Source organism: Serinus canaria, chromosome 4A, assembly GCF_022539315.1.
Source record: "Serinus canaria isolate serCan28SL12 chromosome 4A, serCan2020, whole genome shotgun sequence".
Classification (NCBI taxonomy): domain Eukaryota; kingdom Metazoa; phylum Chordata; class Aves; order Passeriformes; family Fringillidae; genus Serinus; species Serinus canaria.
This window is the reverse complement of record NC_066318.1, coordinates 18,820,947-18,845,383: the sequence shown is the minus strand read 5'-3', so window position 1 is coordinate 18,845,383 and position 24,437 is coordinate 18,820,947. Positions and strand designations below refer to the sequence as shown.

At 50.0% G+C, this 24,437-nt stretch overlaps 1 protein-coding gene across 3 annotated transcripts; it reads left to right on the top strand.

Moving 5' to 3' along the window:
* The first annotated feature begins 1,273 nt into the window (after positions 1–1,273).
* On the top strand, positions 1,274–24,401 carry ENOX2 (ecto-NOX disulfide-thiol exchanger 2). 3 transcript variants are annotated; one of them, XM_050974271.1, is made up of 15 exons: positions 1,274–1,367; positions 9,483–9,620; positions 11,030–11,161; positions 12,725–12,880; positions 13,574–13,780; positions 14,231–14,464; positions 15,311–15,523; positions 16,985–17,091; positions 19,159–19,273; positions 19,651–19,832; positions 20,332–20,439; positions 21,231–21,287; positions 22,261–22,369; positions 22,634–22,719; positions 24,033–24,401. In XM_050974271.1, exons 3-15 carry the CDS (start codon positions 11,065–11,067, stop codon positions 24,162–24,164), a joined length of 1,803 nt encoding a protein of 600 aa, XP_050830228.1. In that variant the 5' UTR covers positions 1,274–1,367; positions 9,483–9,620; positions 11,030–11,064; the 3' UTR covers positions 24,165–24,401. The 3 variants fall into 3 exon arrangements, with proteins under 3 accessions (XP_050830228.1, XP_050830227.1, XP_050830226.1); XM_050974270.1 differs by lacking the exon at positions 1,274–1,367 and adding an exon at positions 1,916–2,055; XM_050974269.1 differs by lacking the exons at positions 1,274–1,367; positions 9,483–9,620 and having other exon boundaries at positions 11,014–11,161.
* The last annotated feature ends 36 nt before the right edge of the window (positions 24,402–24,437 follow it).

Genomic DNA, 24,437 nt, shown 5'->3' with positions numbered 1-24,437 from the left:
CAGAGGGCAGGGTTGGATGGCATATTGGGAAGGAATTGTTCCCTGGAAGGGTGGGCAGGCCCTGGCACAGGGTGCCCAGAGCAGCTGTGGCTGCCCCTGGATCCCTGGCAGTGTCCAAGGCCAGCTTGGGACTTGGAGCAGCCTGGGACAGTGGAAGGTGCCCATGACAGAGGGTTGGAATGGGATGGGCTTTAAGTTCTAATTCAAACCATTCTGAGATTCTGTGACACTGTGCAGGTGGGGGACAAGATGCAGCTGGAGGTAGAACTCCCCCTGCAGTGAAGCGTCACTTTCTGGGCATCTCGCTCTGGCACTGACCCCTCTCCTCTCTCTGCAAGCCACGGCTGGAGGGGTTTCACACATCCCTGGATACACCTCCAGATCCTGCTGGGGTAACCTGGAGGGGCAGCCGTTCCTTGTGGGGCCAGGCCTGCTCCCATGCCTCATCCCAGAGAGCCCCTGTCCAGCTCCAGCCTGCGGTGACCGCGGCACCGAGCACCGGCGCGGGAGCGGCTGGACTGGGGGGCACAGGGCCATGGCGGGAGGGGGATGGAGCCATCCTGCTCCATACCGAGACCGGCAAGGATGGAGGGCGCCTGCCCCACTGCTGCCCTGCGCTGAATAAACGCCCTTGTGCCCGGCTGGTCTCTGCTCCGCTACCGGGGACTCGCGGCGGCACCAGGGGCAGCCGAGGGCCGCTCTGCCCGAGGCCAGGGAGCAGCACTGGTGAGCACAGAACCGGGGCGGCGGAAAGGAGGGCGACAGCAGCGGAGCGGCGGCTGAGGGGCCGGCCCTGACCCGGTGAGGTGTTTCCGGGGAGATGTTCCTGCTGGGATGTTCCCGGTCCCGGTGGGATGGTCCCGGTCGGTGTGGCCGGGCTCGGTGGGATTGTCCCGGTCCTGGGGGAGGGTGGCCAGCCCCGGTGGGATGGTCCCGGTCCCGGGGGTTGCGGCCGGTCCCGAGAGGGTTGGTCCTGGTCCCAGAGGGGTGTGGCCGGTCCCGGTGGGATGGTCCCGGTCCCGGGGGTTGCGGCCGGTCCCGAGAGGGTTGGTCCTGGTCCCAGAGGGGTGTGGCCGGTCCCGGTGGGATGGTCCCGGTCCCGGGGGTTGCGGCCGGTCCCGAGAGGGTTGGTCCTGGTCCCAGAGGGGTGTGGCCGGTCCCGGTGGGATGGTCCCGGAGGGTGCGGCCAGTCTCGCCCCGCGCGCTCCCGCCCCGCCAGACGCCGTCACGTTCCCGTCACGGTGCGCGCGCAGCGCCCGCCCCGCCAATGGGCGCGCGCGGCGGGAGCGCGCGGGGCGGGGCGTGCGGCGGAAGCGGTGGCGCGTGTGGGAGCGGCCAGGCCGGGCCGGGCCGGGCCGAGCCGGGAGGTGAGTGCGGGGTGGGGGGGCGCGGACACGGGACCCTGACTGCGGGGAGCAGCCCCGGCCTCGGCCAGAGTGGCCGAGCGGCGGCTTGGGCTGGTTCGCAGAGGGCGGCAGCCGCGGCTGGGGCTGGAGCGTTCCCCTGCCGGGGCCTGGGCCAGCGGAGGGGCCGCCTCGCTCTCCATTGCTCTCCGGGCTGCTTCCCGACCCGGCAGCGGGGCTCGCCGGGCAGGAGCGGCCTCCTCCGCACGTCCGGCCCGGCCCGGCCCGGCCGAGCCAGTCGGGGAGTTTTATGGAGGGCCTGAAAAGCCTCGTGGGAGCCGTCGGGACTTCTAGAAGACTGGTGGGGACACCCGCAGGGCTCCGGTCCGTCTGGGTGGTGGGGAGGCTGTGTCGGAAAGTTTATTCCACGTGGGAAGTGTGTGTTCCAATGTTTGAGTTCAGTGGTAGTTAAAATCACTTCAAAAAGGACATTAAAATTACATCAGAAAAGATGGAGATTGTTACGGGAAGGTCTGGAGCACCAGGAGGAGCTGAGAAAGGGGCTCAGCCTGGAGAAAAGGAGGGACGTCAGGGGGGGACCTTCTGGCTCTACACAACACCCTGACAGGAGGAGCCGCCGGGGGGAGTCGAGACCTTGTGCCATGTCGTGTTTGCTCAAGGTGAGAGGAAAAAGGCCTCAAGGTGTGCCAAGGTAAGTTCAGGTTAGGAATTAGTAACAATCGTTTCCCTATCAGAGCAGTCAGACCATGGAATAAATTGCTCAGGGTGGAAGCACAATCTCTGGAAGTGTTGAAGAGGCATTTGGGGGTTTGTTTTAGGGGTTTTTGTGGTGGTGCTGGTGGGTCTGGGTGACCTTGAAGGTCTCTTTCAATCCCAGTGATCCTGTGAAATTGGCACAAGGAGAAATTGGCTGCATATAAAGAAATTACTCTGGTGTTCCAAGAATGAGCAGTTTACAAAAGGAGTGGGGGGTGAAGGTGGCAGCAGCTTCCCCTGAGGTGTGATGCACCTGGCTGTGCTCTCACTCCCTCAGCCTCATGCTGTGCTGGGCTGGGTCTGTGGTGCCACAGCAGATGGTCCGTGGGCAGCACATGAAGCTTTGGGGATGTTCGTGCTGGTGCCTACAGCTGCCGTGGGCTGGAGCTCTCCCACAGCCCTGGACTGTAACTCTTATATGCACATGCATGCATTTATTTGGTTCCTTGAGCATTTATATTGAGCTTCTTTGGTTTATGTGTTTCTTACTCTCTTATTTTCCTCATGTTTTGGTGCTGTGTGCTGTTCATGCTGTTCTCATGCTGCGTGGAGATGTTTTTTGTTCTTTAGTGCCGTGTATTTGTTACACAAACATTAATCCTCGGGTAAGCTCCTCATTAGTCTGCACCATCCCTACCTCCCCTGTAGCTACATTAATTAGCCCTTATATTTTTCCATATTTTCCTGCAGAAAGTTGCAGCAGAGCTGTGAGACCATGGGAAGGCATGGAGGTGACCTGGTATAGGGGTTTGTCCCTCCAACTTGAGTTCCTTCTTACTCCAGCCATACTTCTCCCTGTGCTGAAAGCCAAGGGGTTGGGTTCTCTGTTTCTTCAAGGCTTATTTGGGGAATTTTGAGGATCTAATTAAAAAGGCCCTTGAGCTGAGTTGTTGAAAGCTGTGTGGGAGCTGAGGGGAGGTCAGGTTTCTGTGTTGAAGGTCATGTGTTTGGAGCTCATATCAGAGATGAGGTTCAATCACCAAGTCATTGCAAAGATCAGGTGTTGCTACTGAGGTATTCTGTATACCTTCCAAAGATGGTGTGAGATTTCTCCCTTAATCCCCAGCTTTTCTGCTGACATTTTATCAGTTCTAGCATGTCCATTCCATCCAGCTGCTCCGCTCTCAGCCAGCAGTTCCTCACGCTGATGCTGGCTTTCCTCGAGGTTCTCTTGCCCATCAGTCCAAGCTTTTGCACTGGGATTTTCTGATGATCCTGACTGCTGGCTTTACTGGATGTGGTTTTTTTTTTGTGTCTTCCCCCTTTTTTTTTTCCCCTCTTTTTTTTCTTCTTCCCCCTTTTTTCTTTCCCAGTAGCTCTGTGTAGTTAGTTCTGCATCCCTCTGCCCATCAGCTTTCTTCTCCTAGCTTTTCCAAAAGATATTTCTGAAAATAGGAGCTGTTGAGCCTTGTTCAGAGGTGGCACATGCTGGATGTTGCTCTCCAGGAGTGCTGAGGGAGTCTGGAAGGACAGAAGGGGATGGGACTGAGCTGTCTGTAGCTGCTTGCTCTGCACTCCCTGGAGCACGAGCAGCTCACCCCCTGGAAATGCCAGGGTTAGAATTTCTAGATATCTGTGCAGAGGCAGGTGTAGGCGAGACTGGGGGTTGCACGGCCGGGACGGACGGAGACGAGAGATCTCTGAAGCCAAGTCGTGGAACTTGCGGTTTATTGCAAAGGGTGTGGGTACAGGGCCCTGCTGGGAGCTGCCAGCTGCAGCTCGGAGCAGGCCCGAGAGAAGAGAGAGGATGAGAGGGTAATAACGTAAAAGGCAAGAGCTAAGAGCATAGAAAAGTAAGAGCAAGAGCAAAAGCAAGGGAGCAAGAGAGCACAAGAGTAAGAGGACGAAGTTCCCGTTACAATACAATAAATCATCTTCTGTGTTGAATATTCTGATTCTCGCTAACTAATCTAGTAGAGCATACAAATCCTATAGCATTTACATACAGCCTATAAGAATCACTACATTACCATATTGTGCTACATTTTAAACCCTAAATCTACTCTTCGGACCCCTTCTGCCAAGCTGGCAGGGTCTGCTCTGACCCTTGGACCTGCCTGCTTGCAGAGGGTATTGTTTCATCAAGAGGGGGTTACCTTCATCCGGCCACACCATTGTTTTCCCGTTGTTCAGTAACTAAGGGATATCAAAGCTTGCTTTCATTTCAATCTCGCTTATAGTTTCTATATTCTCAAAATCTTTTGCCAGGCAATCATATTTGTAAGGCTTTCCTGTTTCATCTTCCCCAACAGCAGGCTGGTTTGGCAGAGCCTTGTGAGCATCCTGAAAACATTTCATGGAGTATTTAATAATTTGGCATGGTGGGCATGGCAGGTTTCACTGGTGGGAAGCACCAAGGGCTGTGTTAGGTCACTGCTGGTAACACACATACAGGTACACACATGCTGGTAAGGAGTTTTTTCCTTTGTTTTGGATTACAACATTGAGTGAAAAGCACAGCTCGTACAGGACTTGGTCAAATTCTCCTGTTTTTGCTGCTGTGGCTGTATTTTTGTGAAAACTGCAGGTTGGTGTAACTGACTGGAGTTGCTGACTGCTGCATTCTCAGGCACAAAGGAGGGAAGGGCTCTTTGTGTCTCTTGGTTTTATAGAGCCCTGCTATAATAATTAGCTGCCTGAAATTAATATACTTCTTGCAAATACAAGCTTCCAGAATCAAGGAAAGCAAGCAGTGTGCCTCTTACCATCGAGGATTACCAGGAATTAATCTTTCAGTGCAAAGGGCACTAATCTCGGGCATGCAAACAGGGTTTATTGAGCTGCGTGCCAGTGCTTAGAGCAGCGATGGATGAAATCCCTGGCAAATTCAGATGCTCTGGCTGTTAATTGCCTCCCCACCTGCTCATCTGCCTCTGTCCCCTGTGTGCTGGAATCTGCCTATGGGTGTCAGTCACAGGAGATGGATGGTGACACGTGGAGCTGCTGGGTGCCTGCCCCAGACCAGCTTGGGCTCTCATGCCTGGGCTGTCCTGCCTGCCCCAGGGCAGTTCTGCTGTCACTGGGTCCCAGCTTTCCTGTTGTGCTGGGAGCTGAGTGAGGGAGCTCAGCCTGGCACTTGGATTTTCAAACACAAAGCCAAGTTGGGAGCAGTGGGAGAACTGTCTGAGCCTCCTGCCTTACGATGAGCATCTTGCCATGTTCCTTGTGCAGTTTGCAGGTAACACGGGGGGGTTCTGGGATTCCCTGCATGGCTCCTGCTGCCCTGCAGGGTTATCTGGAGTTGACAGAAGTCACTGTCAAAATTGTGCTGCTCTCATCAGTGTGCCTGGCCGGCTCCTGGCTCAGACTGATGTTTGAGAAGCTCTACCAGTGATAATTGAGCCAGGAGTATGGTAGAAGAACATGCACGAGCCCAGCAGTAGTTTTTGAATCTGGGAATTAGTTTCCAACAGGAAATTATTTGGATCAAAATGTAACTTCAAAGCTTTGGCATCCCTCTCTTCTGCCTTCCCTGCTGATCTCTTTTCTCTTGTGTTCTAATTGATTGCTGCAGATGTACTTTGGTGTCTTCTCAAGTTCATTTCTTGAGGGCTTAAAATGAGAACTGTGTAATCAGTGGCACAGGGTATCCCAAAATCCAGTTTATTCCCAAAAACACAGGCACCTGCTCAGACTGAGCACTGCTTATTCCCTAAATCTGCCAATGTTGGCAAAAGGTAAATCCGTATTTATAGTAAAGCCTGTGTCAGCCCATTTCTGGAGTTCCCCTGATGCTCAGTAAGAGAAGCCTAATATGTGTTCAGAGGAGTCCAGGGGACCCCAAAATGTCACCTGAGTGGTTCAGAGGGACTTGGGGCACCCCAAAGTGTGATGCAGCATAGTAGATAGGGTTCTAGGACACCCCGAAATACGACCATACAAGCACCAGCCTGCACAGGCTTTTTGAGTGTATCATCGAAGGGCTTTTAGGTGTGTGACAGTGTCAGAGTACCTGGTAATCGTTGTAATTTGAGTTTTGGGGCAGAGGTTTATGTTCCTGCTGTTTATTAACTGGTTGGATGGCAGGAAAGCTGTTCCAGTGCCTGGACCGAGTGAGGCTGCAGAGTGAGGCTGCCAGAGCAGTGCCAGGCTTGTGGCAGAGCTCATGCCACCATTTATCTGAATGTTCCTGAACCCAGCAGGGAACATTTTGCCCAAATCCTGAGGTGGCAGCCCTGTGGCTGCTGTGTTGTTTGTAAGTGGTCCCAGGAGTGTTGCACAGGAGCTGCACAATCCTGTGTTTTGGTTGTGATTTCCAGTGTTTCCAGTGTTTTCTGTTGGTAATAGGAGTGATCTTAAAACAGGCTTTTCAGTTTGCCTCAGGGACTTTTTGTGGTTTATTTTTCCCCTGGTCATTAAGGCAAATGGCCCAGCTCTGTTAGCAGGATTGGAAAACCAAGTCCTGTCCCAGGTCTGGCATGGGACCCAGTGAGGATGGATATTTCCCTTGATTTATGCCTGGAACATTGAGATCTTTCATCTCTCCCCAGCCCCTTTCTGAAGCTGTGCTGTGGAAGCTGCAGCCATATTTAGTCCCAACACAGACCTGGATTGATCCCAGCCCAGTGAGACAGTGGGCTGTGCCTTGTTAGTGCTGCTTAGGCCAGTGGGAAGCTGTGGACTCCTCCCATAAGATACAGCTCAGCACCTGTTTCCAGAGGGGAAAACCGCCCACAAGGACCTGCTGTGCTGTGGGAGAGGCCTTGCTCAGAGTTGCCTTCTGCTAATCTTTCAGCATCCCCCCCTTCTTTCCCTGATCCATTCTTCTGCTGGGAAATCTTGTAGTTTTTATTTTTAAATGTTTAGTCACTGCATTATGGCAGTGCCCCATGTCTCACTCTTAAAAATGGACTCTTCTGAAAATCCCTGGAGATCGGAACAGGGAGATGAAGGGCACACTGACACCTGTGCCACAAATGGCTCTGGAAGTGCTGACACCAGTTCTGACACTTGCTGGAAACCCAGATTTTCTCCTCCCCCCTTACCTTCTGTGTAGCATTTCCCAGCAAATGCAGAAATCTCATTTTGGCCTTTCCAGGCTGGCTTACTACAGGAATACTGAGCAAACCCCTGTGGTTTGCTCCTGTGCTGGTGCCTTCCCTCCTGAGCAGAGCAGCTTGGAATGACCAAGGACACCTCGTTCTGGTTGGCACAAAGGATAGAGGGATGCTCCTGTTTGTGCCTCCTGGCTGTACTGGCTGAGCCTGTCAGCTTTTATCCTGCTCAGAGCTCAGGAGAAAGGATTTTCTGCAGCTTCAGCTTTCTTCTGAGCCTGTTTTCTGTACCCAGTGGGGTGTGGCTGGAGCTTTGGCTGCTCACTGAGATGACAGGAAAGAGGCAGGTGGGTCTGAAAGTTGGCTGCTATCCACAGCATTTATCCTGTGTAGGGTGGCAAATCTAACATAGTGAGGGGTTTCTTTCTCCAGTGTGTGTTGGGAATCTTCTCTCTGGCTTGTTTTCATTTTTGGAGCAGACTGCTGCTAGAGAGCGGCAAGCACCTTGCTTATGGCTTCCATCACCCACTTTCCATACTGCCCTTTACTTTACTGGGACATTTGCTTTTTCTCCATCCTGGTGAAGTGAGAGCAAAGCTTTCCCAAGGACTTTTCTGCTTGATGTCTGTTGTTAGGTTCTGTTGGATGAGCTGGTCCTGTTTTGGTGAGCCCTGAGGACAAGGCTCCTGCTCCAGGTCACATGGGTGCCTCCACACAGAGCCTTCCAGCTGATGGCTGCTTTTCTTCTGGCTGTCAGCTGGCCCTGGGGACATGCTGGGACATTTGAGATTCTTGCTCAAACTGGGACTGGAAATCCTTGGAGTGAGTGGCTGCCTGTGTTCCTGAGTGGGTTGGAAAGCAGTGGCTGGAGCAGTGTCCATTGGCATTCAGGTGCTGGTCAGTGCCAGGTGTCTCCACAGCGTTGTCTTCAGCCAGAGCAGGGTGTCTGTCCATGCTGCTGACACCAGAGTCCGGCTGTCCCGCTGCTTCTCTCCATCCTTCCCTATTCCCAAATACAGGAAAACTCTTGTTCAAGTTCAATTTTGCCTTTTCTACCACATGGATAATACCAATGTAAGCTTAGAACTGCTCTTTTTCTTTTCTCCTGCTGTCTTCCCTGTGCATGACCTCTCTATTTTTAACCTGCCACATTCAGATTTGTTTTCCTGAGCCCTCATGACCTCCATGATATTTTGACTTTGGAATATTTAACACAGCATTGTAGGCATCCTGCGTGGCCGGGCGTGACTATTGTTGTTGCCAGCTGAATAGTCCTTGTTTTCTTGGCTGCTTCTTGCGTTCTCAGCTTTCAGTGGCTCGGAGAGGAGCCCGCCAGGCTCCCTGTACCCACTTGGCTATTTACAGCCCAACCCAGCAGCCATGTTTATTAAGTTCTTGGAATCCTCTGGAACAGAAATCAAAATGCTGCAGAGGGGCTGGGGGAAGGTTTGGTACAAATGCCTCGGCCCATCAGTACCCTGGGATGGGATAATTGTCATTGTTGCTGCTCTCAGTTCTGCTGATTCCCCTGGGAACACAGAGCACCTTTGAAATGTGGTTATTTTTATCACTTTATATGGGTCCACAAAAGATATTTGTTTGTTTTTTTTTTTTCCCCTGTATTGGCTGTTCAGGGTGAATTTGCTGAGACAAAGATAAATCAAACTTGGTATTTCAGTGCTCCTTCAGTCTTGCATTCCTGCAAGTGCTGACTGTGACAGAAGGTAGAGTGAGGAACTCAATGGTCAGTTCACGGCACTGACCCATCCCTTCAGCCTGGAGAGAAGGAGGCTTGTGGGAGACCTTGCTCTCCACAGCTCCCTGACAGGAGGGTGCAGCCCAGGAAGGCTGGAGCTTTCCTTTTTGGGATGTGCATCCCAGAACCCCTTCTATGTCAATGACCAAGAGCAGCTGTGTGGCAGACTCCTTGAACAAAAATTCCAGCAGCATCTTCTCATTTGAAGATATTCTCAGTTACACTTTGTTTTTTGGTAGTAAATCACTCCAGGTGAATTCTCAACTGGAGAAACTGAAATAACTCTTAACAGTGTGTTTCTCAACTGAAGAAATAAGGGAAAAATTCTGTCCTTTGAGTTTCCAGGCTTGAAATGCTGCTCAGCCCAGGAAAGATGTACCCCTGGCTTACACTGTCAGGCAGTTTGATTTGTGTGGGTGGTAGAATTGGTGCTGGTGAGTAATATTTTATTGTGTAACATTCAGATCAGGCAGAGCTGGGGCCAGAAGTCAGGATTCCTTCAAGGCCTGGAGTGCTGCTTCTGCCCAGAACTGGGCATTTCTCTCATTACAGTGATCCAAAGCATCACAAACCAGTTTAAGTCAAGTCCCTAAGTGTGCTTTTCTCTTTCAGGTTTAAACCACCTGTCCTTTGACCCTGCCAGCACCGAGTCCCTGGGGTTGTGCAGTGCTGCTGGCCCGCGGCTGTTGGACAGCCCGGCTGAGGATGGAAGTGGCCCAGGAAAGAGGAAGAGGAGCAGCATTCCCCCAGGTGAGCTGCTCCCAGCTCCACTGCTGCTCCCAGCTCCACTGCTGCTCCCAGCTCCACTGCTGGCAGGACTCAAGGGTTCTGTGAAGAGTGGCCTGGATCCAGGGGTGTGGCTGTGCAGGGTGGGCAGGGGGAGCTGTGTGCTGCTGCTGCTGCAACCCCACCACTGTGCCTGGAGCCAGGCTTGGACTGTGGGGTCTCCCCAAGGAGTATATAGTGATAGAACAGTGGGGAATGGTCTCCCACTGCCAGGGGGCAGGGATGGATGGGATATTGGGAGGGAATTGTTCCTTGTGGGGAGGCCCTGGCCTGTGCTCCATCCTTGGCAGTGTCCAAGGCCAGGTTGGGTGGAGCTTGGAGCAGCCTGGGACAGTGGAAGGTGTTCCTGCCATGGCAGGTGTTGAAATGGGATGGTTTTTCATATCCCTTCCAACCCAAACCCTTCTGTGATTCTCTATACTTGTCCAAATAGATGTATTTTCCTAATTGAACGGAATCTCAAGATTAAAATCATGACCTTAAAAGCAGGATAAGGCACCTCAGGCTGAATGACTGGAGACATTAATATTTAAGATAATGTCATAAAAACAAAGTGTTAAAAGAACTGTATGATATTGTAATGTCAGATCAAGGAGTCTTGCAAGGAAAACTTCCTAGATGCCAGCTTCAGGATTTCTCACAGAGCATTGGGAAGAAAGGGAACAAAGAATAATGTCTTTGCAGATTATATTGTGGCTGAAAACTGCAGTCCCACCAGTGTGACTGGGGAAATGTGGCACCTGCTTGTGCTATGGAGGTGGGATGTTACAGCATGGACAGAGCAGTCTGTGGGAATGAGGTGGGAACTTCCCTAGGGAGGTTCCAGGTGCAGAAGGGAAGGATGAGGCTGCACCTGAGGCAGAAGGAAGGTGATGTACAAAGCCTTCAGCTGCAGAAAGAGAGGGTGAAATGCAGCTGTTTCCCTGGAGAGTTAAAATCTTTGAAGGAGAATCAGGGACTTTACAGCACAGTTCAAGGATGGTTTTGATGAGCTGGCAGAGCACTTCCAATGGCAGTGGGAGGATCCTGCTGGGACAGCTCCCTTCAGTTCAGTGCAGTCTGACAGTTTATACCTGATGTGTCCTTTGTTCCTAAATCTCTTGTGAGGAATCAGCGTCTCCTTACCTTTAATCAGTGCTCCTCAAGGCCCCTTAGAGCTGTTAATTGCGGTGGATGAACTATAACTGAGGTGCTTTAAGGTATTTTCCAGGCCCCAACTGCTCCGGAAACACAGCACTGGTGGGGTCTTTTTTTCTGGTTCTTCCCTGAGAGTGGGTTTTGCTGTGGTTTTGGGTGCTGACACTGCAGAGTCTCACTGGGCAGAGCTGAGATCTGCTCTAAGCCCTTAATCACTTTTATGTTCCTCTCAACAGAAGGCGGCAGAAATCTGAGCCTGGACTCCATTCTGATGGGATTGCCAATGTCTGACCCGACTGCCTGGGCCACCGCCATGAACAACCTGGGCATGGCTCCCATGGGCATGACAGGACAGCCCCTCCTGCCTGGTGAGCTGAGCCTGTCATAGCTCTTTGGGAACAGCCTGTTGCACTGTGGCTGGGTAGACACCCACCACATACGCACTGAGCTGTGTTTGAAATGCATTCGTGCTGCAGGAGATTTATTTAGAGACCTGAATCAAGAGGAGACAAGAATACATGTATTTTAGTGCAAATAATAGTTTTTGTGGGGTACCCCTAGGTATCCTGCAGTGGTGCAGGAGGAGGAGGATGCCCCACAGAGGTCAGGAAACCAGTGATATCCAGGAACATGTTACTGTAATCTGAACTGCAATGGCTGGTAAGGAAGGGAGGGAAGATGAAGAGGAAAGCAAAAGGGTAGCAAAATGGATATAGCAGAAATTAATGGAGAGTTCTGCTCTAGAAATGACCACCTTGTAGTGTGAAACACATGTACATGGCTGAGTCATCTTGTACGGGATGAAAGAGCTCCTGCAGGAACAGAGCTGAGTTGTGCCTGATTTCCCAGCAGTGCAGGATTCTGGACATCAAAGTCCTGAATGGACCTGACTGTTCCAGTGCTTTGCTGCACTAAGAAGGATGCTTTCCCTGCCTTAAAACCTGCCTGCTCACCTGGGGAGGAAATGTCTGTTTTTGCAGACAGCACAACCTCCTCTCCTCCACTTTGAACAGCCCTAACTCTCTCTGCAGTAATAGAGTTCTCTCCTGTCCCCAGGGCCTTATTTCACATTTGGCTTTGCTGTGGAGATGCTGTTTCCCTGTCATTCTCCTGCTGACATTCTTCCATGAAGGAAGAATCAACACAGGTCTATCCCATGGATAAGGATACAATTCCCATGTACTCCTACATCCATGTTTCTCAGTTGGAACAACAGGGTTTCTTGTTCCTTCTCCAAAAATGCTGGTTGGTGGCAGAGGATTGGCCTCAGATCTGTGTTTTTGCTGTGACTGTGTTTCAAAATACTGAGGAAACGGCAGGTTCTTAGCTGCTGCAATTGCTGCACTTGTCTGAAATGATGCTCTAAATCCCAGAACCATTTAGATTGGAAAAGACCTCCACATAAGTCCAACCTGTGACTGATCCTCACCTTGTCAACAGCCCAGATCACTGAGTGCCACATCCTTGGATACCTCCAGGAATAGGGACTCCACTCCTTCCAATGCCTGGCAACCTTTTAGATGTACTAATTCTTCCTGATGCCCTTAAGCCTGTGTCACAACTGTCTGTGTTGCTGAACTACTTAATACAACCAAACTGGGTCAGGTTTTTCACTGTTTCTATATGTCATAGGTGTCTTTTTGTGGACAAACCTCTCTGGGAAGAGTTGGACCCTAGATGGGAGCCAGTATCTACAGAGGAGAGAAGGAAGTAATTCATGTGAATGGAAAAAAGTTACTTGACTCTGGCAATGAGCAATGAAATAGTTTTAAAACAATATTTTAAGGACACAGATCTAAAGTTTGATGTTGATATGCTCCTGATTTTCACCGGCATGTGTGGGAGTGTTCCCACTTTGCTTTCAGAGCTCGCAGTCACTGTATGACTCTACCCCCACCACGCTTGACTCCCTTATTCTCTCCCCCATTTAGATTTTGATCCTGCTCTTGGAATGATGACCGGAATCCCTCCAATCAACCCCATGATGCCAGGCCTGGGGATTGTCCCACCTCCCATCCCTCCAGACATGCCAGCTGTGAAGGAGATCATACACTGCAAGAGCTGCACTCTCTTCCCACCTAACCCACGTAACTGTCTGCTTGTGCTTTGTCTCTATAGGGTATCCCTGTGTTTATGTTCATAGAAACCCAGGTGTGTGTGAGAAAATGCCATTCCTGGGACTCACTGCCGGCAAGAGGGTGACAGAGCAACAGGAAAAGCCTGTTCTTGTCACTGTTTGCCTTTTCCAGAAATAGCCTTTTCAGCTGCTAGATTGATAGGTTTGGGGAAGAAGCCATTCCAGTCTCTTTGTGTTTTTGGAAGTCCTCATGGTTTGATTCTCGTGTGCAGTGTGAGGTGTAGCTCAAGCACACAAGTCTGGAGTTTGCGCAGTTGCAGCACAAAGAATCCCCTGAGTATGTTTTTTATGTCTTATTTACATTACTGTGATTTTGTAGCACCTTCCATTATGAAGTTGGGAGCTCCTGGTGCTGCTTGTGTTCTTTGACACCAGCTTAGTGAACCTCCTGCACTCAGGAGAGTGTTTGGAGGGCTCCAGACTTCCAAGCTTTTCTTTTTTGCAAACATGCTGGTGAATGTTCTTATTTTATTCAGCACCTCAGCAGTGCTAAGGACCCACTCTGTAAATCTGAGTGTGGCGTAACCAGGTGTGTGTTGGGAGGAAGCCAGGAAGGTGTGGTCATCTCTCAGGAGAGAGGAGCAGGTGGAGGGAATGTGTGCTGGCAACCCAAAACCTGACTTGCTCTGTTTTCTCTCTTCAGATCTTCCCCCTCCAGCCACGAGAGAGAGGCCCCCTGGGTGCAAGACTGTGTTTGTTGGAGGCCTGCCAGAAAACGGGACGGAGCAGATCATCATGGAGGTGTTTGAGCAGTGTGGGGAGGTCATAGCTATCCGCAAGAGCAAGAAGAACTTCTGCCACATCCGCTTTGCTGAGGAATTCATGGTGGACAAGGCACTTTACCTGTCTGGTGGGTGTGTTTGGCTCGGAGGGAAGCTTAAAATTCTGGGACAGAACTGTGGTGGTGTGTTATAGGCAGAACAATTGAATTGGGGCAGATTTCTCTGATGCTGGGTCAGTTTGTCTTCTGCTGCCTTTGCATTTCTGCTTAAGTGTATGAAAACAGCTCTTGAGAGGAAAGGCAGAAATACTTTGTCACATGAAAACATTTACAAAACACTGGACTGAGGTGCAGAGTCTATTTCCATCTTACATGGATAAGTGTCCAGCTAATTCTGTAGATAGTGCCTCAAAAAATAGACATTTGCTCCTAATTTGCTGACTGGTGGGCTGGACTTACTTGGCTGGTTGGCTTGTCCTAGTGGGGTTTTTTCCCTGTTAGCCAAATCCTCTGGGCTCCTTTAGCCATGGAAGCCTCAGGTGAGTCCCCTGTCCTACTGACCAGCCTCCCTCCTACCAGGCTACCGCATCCGGCTGGGCTCCAGCACGGACAAGAAGGACACGGGGCGGCTGCATGTGGACTTTGCTCAGGCACGGGATGACCTGTACGAGTGGGAGTGCAAGCAGCGCATGCTGGCGCGCGAGGAGCGGCACCGGCGCCGCCTGGCCGAGGAGCGCTTCCGCCCACCCTCCCCGCCCCCTGTCGTCCACTACTCCGACCATGAGTGCAGCGTGGTGGCTGAGAAGCTCAAAGGTGAGAGGGGCTGGAAGGGCAGAGCTCTGCCCTCTCCAGGGGTCAGCACGCAGCAGCTCTGCCACCATCTTCCTTCTTTTGTCAAAAACCCTCTGCGCTTGAATCATCTCCATCTCAGGATGGAGAAGACCTGAAGGCTCACCTGGCCTGACCTTTCTTGGTAGAAGCATGGTCTAGACCAGATGGCCCAACACTCTGCCCAGCCCAGTCTTGAAAGCCTCTGGTACTGGGGAGTCCAGCACTTTAACAATGCTGCTGTTGTGAAAAGTTGTCCCCAGGAGTACCTGTTCCCCCTCATCCTTTCCACGTGACTCTCTTGTAAAAGAGGAATTTCCATCTACATAGCCCTCCCCAGGACACAGTGACGAGGTCTCCCTTAAATCTTACTTTCCCAAGGGTGAACAAACCTGATGAGTGCAGGAAACTTGTGCAAATCAAAACTGTTCAGTACAAGTTTCTTCCACATAATTTTGGTTAAGGTTGGAAGGACTAATGTAAGACCTTCTTGAAAGCCTAAGATTCATGTGTGATTTGATGATTTTGAAGCTGGAGGTCATCTTTCAAAAAAGCATCCATCTCAGTAGATGTGACATTTTCCAGTAAGTTTCTAGTGCTTGTTCCTCCTCTTGCTGCACCTCAGCCGGTGATTTGCTCGTCACCTTGGTGCTGGACTTGCCTTCCTTTGTACAGCTTTGTGTTCAGATCCTTCCCTGCTTCCAGGAGTTGTGATGAGTCACCTGATGGATGCTGACCTTTTGAAGGAGCAGTTCAGCTCCGAGGAAAGGACCTGAAAGCTGCCCAGGCCACCCTAGAGCTGTCTTGTAAAATTGTCCTGTCTTCCTGCAGATGACACCAAGTTCTCGGAAGCCATCCAGACCTTGCTGACCTGGATAGAACGCGGGGAGGTGAACAGGAGAACTGCCAACAACTTCTACTCCATGATCCAGTCGGCCAACAGCCACATACGCAGGCTCGTCAACGAGAAGGCGGCTCACGAGAAGGAGATGGAAGAAGCTAAAGAGAAATTCAAACTGGCTCTCTCAGGGATCCTGGTGCAGTGTGAGTAGTGTCTCCGAGCTGGATGTTGGTTGTCTGGTGCAGGGAAGACTCTTAATTTCCAGAGTCTGGAGAGGCCCCACTAAAAGGGCTCTAGGAAAAGAAGCGGCGTTCGCTACAGTGCAGCTCTGGCTGATTTGGAGTCACATGGCACTAACCTGGCAAAAATCCCTTGTGGTACTTTTTACTGGAGTAAGATTCCACATCTGGGGGGAAGGAGAAAATGAATTCTGAATTTGTTTCCTCTTAATTATCATCTTGTTGTTAGTTCTGTCATCTTTTCAACCCCTCCTGTGCACAGACAAGGTAAGTTCCTGGGAATTTGGTGCCTCAGCGAAGTGTGCAGGATTTGTTTACAAAAGGTAGGAGCAGCAGAGTGCTTCCAACACCCTGTTGCAGACCCTGGGTCTTTCAAATCCCAGTACTTTATAAAACCAGGAAATCAAGGAAGATGCATGGACTGTATTAATTCCAGAATGTGATTTGTAATAGTTCCTCAGACCATTCGTTGCCTCTTACACATCCTTGCTTTAGTAAATCTGAATGTTTTTACTTCATTACAAGTACCTTCTCCACAATTGTACTAATTCTCTTTGAGCCCCTTGCCTAGCTTTTGAACATTCTTAGCTTTTGGTTTTGTATCTAGTAATTTTAGCTGTTACTTGATTTTTCAAAAATTATTATTTTCCTTTATATTCTGTTAATGGTAAAAACTATGGGCACACGGTCCAGAGGGACATACAATGAGCACTGCAGAGTAAGTAGTAACAGAGACTAGTGTGTAACTCCACTCTCTAAAACCTAGACTGATATCTCAACCACTCTTAGGTTACTCTAAGGAGCAGGGAGATGTGTTTATGTTGTGAGAATTATGGGTACTGCATCACAAGCATAGAAGAAAATCAAGTGGATATGCTTTGTGCTGTGGGTGAGCTCTCAGCCAAGGAGAAACAATTTGTGTATTCCAAGAGGAATCAATCCCAGGACCCAGAATAGCTGATGGCTGGTGCCTTTGCTTTGGTCCTGGTCATGTTCCTGTAGCTCACACAGGCTGTGGCACTGTCCAAGGGCCAACTCATGGTTGTAGCTCATCACCCCATTTCAGAGGTGAGTCCTGCCCCTTTGGACTTGCTCTCCCAGCCAGCCTCACACAGCGTATTTGGATATTTTCCAGCACCTGTGCTGCCTTTTTTTTCCACATGTACTGCCTTTTTCCCAGCTGAGAGCAGAGCCCTTGCTCCAGTTGGTCGTTGTTCTCTGAGCGTTTGGCACTGGCCTGGTGAAGCCCACAAGGCTCTTTCCAGACACTAAGCCCCCTCCCTGAGTGTAGCATAAGCACAGTGCAGTGTTATGAGAAAAGGGGAGCCAAACCACCTGCCTGATTCCACTTTTTTACTCCTTTACTCTTGTTCGCCCTCTCTGGATGCTATTCGGGCCCGATTTGCTGCTGATTTGCCACTCCAGTCGAGCAGATAGTGGCCGTGTACCATTCTGCCTCCAAACAAAAGGCTTGGGACCATTTCACGAAAGCTCAGCGTAAGAACATCAGCGTGTGGTGCAAACAAGCAGAGGTTGGTAATCTTTTCTTGTGTTAGATCCTCCAGCACGGTCTCTTGCTTGTCAGGATGTTGATGTTCAGTTTGCACGATGCTCGCATGGATAACACCACCTTCCTTCACAGTGTGAGGTGGGAATCACTCAGGAGGCTCTTGTGGTACAGGTAATAAATTTTCTCTTGGTATTTGTGTCACCAGTAACAATACATCGAGGCCAATCTTCTGATGGAAGTTGTGCACAATAATAGTCATAATATTGATGATAAATGTTGATTTTTTTGCTGATTTTAATATTAAAGCAAGAAGGATTTCTAGGGAGATTAAAAAAACCAGCAACTCTAAGTTTTGTCAGAATCTTTTATCACATTTTATGTGATATTTCCACCTTGAGGTGGAAATAGTTGCAGATGAGCAGCCTGAAAAGCTTGGGGGAGGATGTCTCATGTTTGTGTATTTATCCCATGAAGTGACGTGATGAAATGTGTTTTAAAAATGGTGATCAGAAAGGAACTGGTGGAAGAAGGCTTGTCACTCCCACTGCTCTTCCTGCAGGAGGAAGAATAGTTCTTAGTCCAGTAAGATTTGATAAAATCAGATAAGAGAGTCAGGCAGAATGTCAGAAATAAGGAAGCTAAGGTAAAGAGAGGGCGTCCATTGGAAGATGATGGGTGGGAAGATGTTTGTCCTGGGGCCTGTGATGAGATTCATGCTGCCAGCTGCCACACTGGGGGTGCAGGGCCTTGCACTTGGCCTTGTTGAGTCTCATGAGGTTTTATCCCACTCCTCCACCCTGTCTTGCTCCCTTGGGCTGTCATTCCTTACCCCTAGTGTAAATCTTCCTGTGGTTCTGGATTTGTCTGGGATACTGAGTTCCTTACTACAAACTTGTAAAGCAAGTGTATCTCAGCAAAGCCAGGAGGTGTCTTTCACCTTTAACATTATTTAACATCCAGAGTGAATCTCAGCAAAGCTGAGAGGCTGCTGATCCATGATCACTATAGGCCAAGGATGTGCAGGCCTGGGATCCCCATGGGCTGGAGGTATGGCCTGTGATCCTTGTGTATTAGGGGGTCCAGGCCACCTTCCTGCAAAGCTGCAGCCCGGAAAGACTCTGGATCAGGCCCAGCTGAGGCTCTGCTGGTACCAAGCAGGTGGTTAGTCCTCCACCATGCTGGAACACTCCAAATGCTCATGTTGTCCTGGGAAGTTTCCAGGTATGAGCTCCCCATGAGACTGTACCTATGGGACTTTCCAGATCCCACTGAGTCAAACCTTTGTAGCAGCTAAAAGAGGAGCCAAGGTTTTTTTTGCACCTGAGAAGCCAAGTGCTGATTAGATTCACTCTGAGCCCAGTGGTCCTGTTCTTCCCTGCCTTCTGATTGCTGGCTGTGGCTGGGGTGGGAGCTCTCTCTCCAGTTGGAGCTGTCTTTTGTTCTGAGGTAAGTTCTCCCAATAGGAAGGGGCTGTGAGACCACTGGTGAGGCCTCTTTCAGAAGCACTTCAGCTGCCAGGCTCAGTCTTCTGCTCTTCCCCAGCTTAGGGACTGCTTTTAAAGGAAGGTGGAAGCCACAAGGTGCAGCTTCTTGGTACAGATTTTGGCAGATACTTATAAATATATAAAAATTCTGCTAGTATATGGTACATTTTTGGGTGTAATTTAAAATGTCTCTTACCTCACTGTAGATATCAGATGCTGGCTAAAGGGTCTCTCAGCCTTTTGGGGTCACCTTGAGGAGGTCCCTGTACGTGCAGCGATGCAGCTGTAGCTGGGTTTGCTCTGTCCCAGCCCAGGTTGGGACTTTTGGCTCCAGAGAATTAGGGCTGACTCCAGTTCCTCATGGTTTGCACAGCAAGGCTGAGCTGCCTCATCACAAGAGCAGAAGGGAGATGGAAGAGTCTGTAATCCCAGTAGCTCTGACAGAGTGACTTGTGCTGGGTATTGCCCTTGATCTAATAGTCTGTGCCAGTTTTTAAGTCATGTCCTGGAGTTGTTTTTTGCAGATCTAGATTTCAGGAAATTTTCATTCAGCCAACCTGTTCCTCAAAATCTGTATTGAAACCCTCTCTGCTTCTGAACCCCAGGAGATCCGTAACATCCACAATGATGAGCTGATGGGCATTCGGAGAGAGGAGGAGATGGAAATGTCTGATGAAGAAATAGAAGATCCATCAGAGATGAAAGAAACAGAAGAGTCAGGTAAAATTCCTTTTTACAGCTCATAACGTGAGCTGTGAAACCACAGAAGTGATTTCTTTCTGGCAGTGGGAAGCCATTCTCCTTGTCCTGTGACTCCATCCTTTATCCAAGGTCCCTCTCCAGCTCTCTTGAGCCCCTTTAGGCCCTGGAAGGGGCTCTGAGGTCTCCCTGGATCATTCTTCAGGCTGGACAGCCCCAGCTCTTTCCAGCCTTGCTGTAGAGCAGAGTGGCTCCTGCCCTTCGATATCCCAAACAGCTGGAGCCATTCCTTTGTGTGCTCAGGATTTGTAACCCGAGCTGCTGAGCCCGTGTACAGGGTGGGGAGAGCAGCCAGGGGCTCCTTGCTGTCCATGGTTTGATTGCTGTGCTATCCCCAGCGCTGGTGTCGCAGGTGGAGGCGCTGAAGGAGGAGAACGACAGCCTGCGCTGGCAGCTGGACGCCTATCGCAACGAGGTGGAGCTGCTCAAGCAGGAGCAGGGCAAGGCCTCCAGGGATGAGGACACCACCAAGGAGCAGCAGATGAAGCTCCTCCAGCAGGCTCTGCAGGGCATGCAGAAGGTGGGCCTGAAATTTTTCATAGCTGGGGCCATACTGCAGGGGAAGGAGGCTGGGATGGGTGGCAGAAACACTTGGAAAAACACTCTGGATCTTAGCAGGATCCAAACTGGCAGGGGGGAGCAACTTTGTTGTGTCCAGTGTTGCTAAAAACCCCAAAGAAAAAATTGATACCTGGGATTGTGTATGAGCTGATAAGTCCCATGGAAGCAATCCATAGTTGAAGGATTCCTTGTGTGCTCTTTACTGTGACTTCCAAAGTACCAAGTCTGTCCATAACCAGCTGAGTTAGGAAATGGGAAATCCCATCCATTGGGGGTGGAATTACTGCCTCATGTTTACACAACTCTGCTTTTTTCTATGCTAAGAGGCAAAGGTGTTTCTAAGGTGGATCCTTCTTTTATACTTCATTTTGTCTTCATGGAAAAGACCTTCTAAATTTTATGGTCTTTGAACAATAGTTGGTGGAAGGCAGGTTAAGAGTTTATCTTTTCTCTTCCAGCATCTTTTGAAAGTCCAAGAGGAGTACAAAAAGAGAGAAGCTGAGTTGGAAAAAGTAAAAGAAGACAAACTTAAAATAGAAACATTACTAGAAAACCTGAAGGAGCAGGTATGTGCCATGCAGGTCTTCCTTGTGCCATCCTCACCTTTGTGGTGAAGGACGTCTGTCCTGCGCTCCTGGTGAGAATGCCTAGCCCTGGTTTCGAGCAGTTGTCCTTGGAAAGTGAGGAAAAATTACTTGTCCAATTGCAGGATGTCTGTCAGGAATGGACCTGCAGTTGCTTCAAGTACCTGTGAGACAATCTCAGCAACTGTATAAATAAAATAGGACTGTCACTGAACAGTGTACAGTGGTATCACAGCTGGAACAGGATTTTCTGCAGTGTGAGCTTTTAAAAGACAAGAAAAAAGGTCTCAGTTATCAGACACTGATATTTGCAACTGTGGTTTAGGAGCATGTTTTGATCTGCCCTCCATAAACCACTTTGGAACTGGAAATTTTTGTGTTTTAATATTTTTATTCTTGATGTGTTTATTCCAAACAAAAATCCATGCAGAATTCCAAACATAAATCAATAGTGCTGCTTCTCAGGTTTGATTCCCCTCTGATTTGATTGTGGATCTGACTCTACACTTGCTGGGTTCTTTCCTCTATAGCACAGACACAATTACAAAAGAAGCATGAGGCAGCACTTCCCCGTTGGCCCACAGAGCCAGATACTGGGTTTATCTAATTTTTCATCTTTAGTCCCACTTTTTTGTGCCAGGAGCTAGGGAAGATAATGCCTTTCTACTAATTAAAAATGGTTTTGTGTATTACAGTAATCATCAGAGCAGGATCTTCAAAACAAAAATAACAGATTATCATCGGTAATCTTTCCTTTCTTTGCCCATATATAGCAGAGCATGGCAGATGAAGAGGACAAGGAGGGAGATGCAGCTGACTGCCAAGGGAATGTAAGTCCAAGAGCTGCTGCTCTGGGATAGTGGAAGGTGTCCCTGCCTGTGGCGGGGGGGGAGTGGAACAGGGTGGGCTTTAAGGTCCCTTCCAGCCCAGGCCATCCCATGATTCTGTGATCTTCAGGAGCAGGCAGTGTAGCTGCTGGGCTGCAGTCCCTGGATCAACTTCTACAGGGCAAAGCTGTTCTTTCTCCTCTAGGAGCAAATGTGGAAGCTCAGGCCATTTGGGCACAGCCTCAGCCCTATGAACTGAGAACTGCGCTGGTGTAAGAATTTGAGCAAACCCAGGGGACCATTCAGTTCTGTCTTGGTTACTGGCCTCCCTCCAGCCCATCTCACTGGTCACTGGAAGCTGTTCCCAATTACAGCTGTCCACAGCTCTCAGGCTACTAGAATTCTCCATAAAACTCGGGAATAAAAGCAAGTTCTGCTTTTAGTGCAGCCACCGTCTTTGCATTGTTGTGTTTATGTCAGGGATAATAAATTATGCCCAATTCTGTTTTAATTCAGTATCACAGACTCATGTCAGGGACAGTCTGTCTGATCCTAAGCCCTGTGAGCCCCATGGCACTTGATTAATCCCATTTGTGTCAGTGTGGACATTTGAAAAATAAACCTCTGCAGTTTAATCAGTCATGGCAAGGCCATGGTCTGGTTTGTATTTTGTTGTTTAAAGCAAGGCCTTTGTGGAGCAGATGTCATGTCAGGGAGCAGGGCTGGTGCAGGGTGTGTGGTGGCATCTGCTGAACTTTGTGACCTTTTCATCTCACTTGGTGGATGATACCCAGCACCATGGACACAGCTGTGCTTTGCTGGGAGCAGTTTTGAAAATAAACTTCAGATACAGCAATGACTGATGCAGTGACTCAGAAAACCAGGAAAACACCCTTGGACGCTCTGTGGACCCTGCCCAAGCCAGTCCCTGGTGTGCCAGGTTGTCTGGAATGTGTCCTGTGGGTTTGTTTTGCAGGAGAGCAACACGTCCAGAGTTTGTGCCTGCAGCCAGGAGAAAGAATATCCAGTGGAGAAGACCTTGAGCAACAGCCCTGTGAAATCTGAGCGAGAAGTTCTCTTAGTTGGTGAGTTCTGCTAGCTCAGTGGTGATTCCAGAGACCTGAGCTGGGGGGACCTGCTTCAAGGTGGCCTTGCACTCCTCCTGCCCACCTCTGGCTCCTTTGGTTATCCCAAGGGAGGTGGGAGTCCTGGAACTGAGGAAAACCTTGAGCTTTGCTGGGGTCAGGGTGTGACCTTGTGACCCCTGGCTGCCTGCAGGGACACAGGGCTGGTGTTCCCAGCTGGCTTTTGTCTCGTGACAATGACCTTTGTGTTGTTCCTTTCCCCAGGGATAATTTCAACGTTTCTCCATGTGCATCCTTTTGGAGCCAGCATTGAGTACATCTGCTCCTACCTGCAGCGCCTGGACAGCAAGGTGGGTGTGGGACAGCCTGGGCTGGACAGTGATTCCTGGGCTCTACTCCCTGCAGAAATCTGCTGGAAGAGAATGGGGGATGGGATGACAGGATGGTTTGTGTTGGGACGGGCCTCAAAGCCCATCCAGTTCTATGCCCTGGCAGGGACACTTGCCACTGTCCCAGGCTGCCCAAAGCAAGCCCAGCTTTGGGGTTCACCACTAACTACACTCCCCAAGCAGTCCCATGTCCTGCTGGCTTTGTGCTCCTTTTCAGAGTAAAGGGGGGCAACTGTGCAAAGGCTTCTGTAAGGAATTACATCTCATTCCTTCCTTTAGGAAGGCATTACATCTCATTCTCCTCTATCCCGGTCTCCAGCTGCCTTCCTTAAAGAGCCCCAGGATCAGGAGGCCCCACAGTCATGGGAATCCTGTCTTGGGATTGGAACTTATCCAGCTGCTTGTGTATATAAATGAGTGTTTAGTTTACCCTTTCCTAAGAAAATGTGGCTCCCTGGCCTTGCTCACTCCAGCCTTACAAAGACAGAGTTAATAATTTTATCTTCTCATTCTAGCTTGGAATTTGTCTGTGGGGCCACCAGCTGCCTTTATTTTGGTTTGAAACTCCTATAAAACTGCCATCATAGCACTCGGCTGCCTTCTGGAACTTCCTCTTTGGTGTCCACAGTGCAGAGAAGGGCTTCTGGGAGCTTCTGCTTGGGAGAACCCCTGTGCAGACCCAACCCTTTAACCCGTGCTATGGCATCAGTCTCCTCGTGTTCACTCGCACTTAGGGCTATTTCCGTTGTCCTTTGGGTTCCTTCTGAGCTCTTCTGTCTCCTCCTTGACTCTTGCAGGACCTCAGATCAGTTTGGGATGCTATTTTTAACCCTGAGCAGATCTTTGGGCCTGAGGTGAGGCAGGAAGAGGGGGAGTACTTGGAAGTACAACCTGATTTCTTGAAGCTGCCAACAGGAAAGGAAGGGGAATATCTTTCCCCTGTTCCCTGTCCATCATTCTCACTAAGAAGATCAGCAGAGAGCACAAAAATTAAGATCCAAGGTGGTTTAGAGCCATGGAAGAGCCCTTCAGAAGTTGGCAGTAGCCCTGAGTGTGGCTTGGCAGGACCTTGGGCTCACCTCAGGTTCCTTCTGTGCAGTGGTGCAACCCCAGTCTTAGCTCTTGTCACAGCTCTTGGTGTTTCAGCATTAACCCCAGGAGTTCAGGGAAAGCCTGGATGAACTTCAGCCATGTAACTGTTTGAGCTCGAATTATCACCAGCCATCAGGGCTTCCATCTTTCCTTTCAGTGCTGTTTTCTTTGTGTTCCCCCAGATCTGCACAGCAGAGGTGGAAGTGCTCATGACACGACTGCAGAACACGTTCCGGCAGGAGCTGAGTGGGGTTGGGGCCAGCCTGGAGAAGAGGTGGAAGTTTTGTGGCTTTGATGGGTTGAAAATGACTTGAGCTTTGACTTAACGCTGGAAACAGTGGGATATGGATGCTGAGAAAACCTGGGATGCTCCTTCCTCTGTTCCTGATGATTCTCTCACACCACGGCCTTGGTGGTGTAAAAGTGAAACCAAGTCCGGAGCAGCACGAGAAGAACCTCCAAGTTCTGCAGCTGCTTCGATCAGTTATTTGTTATTGGGCAAGTGCTGTTCAATATATTTGGGGAAAAAAGCTCCTACGTGACCCTTTGAAGCACAGCGTGTTGACTCTCTGTTCTGCCAATGTTGT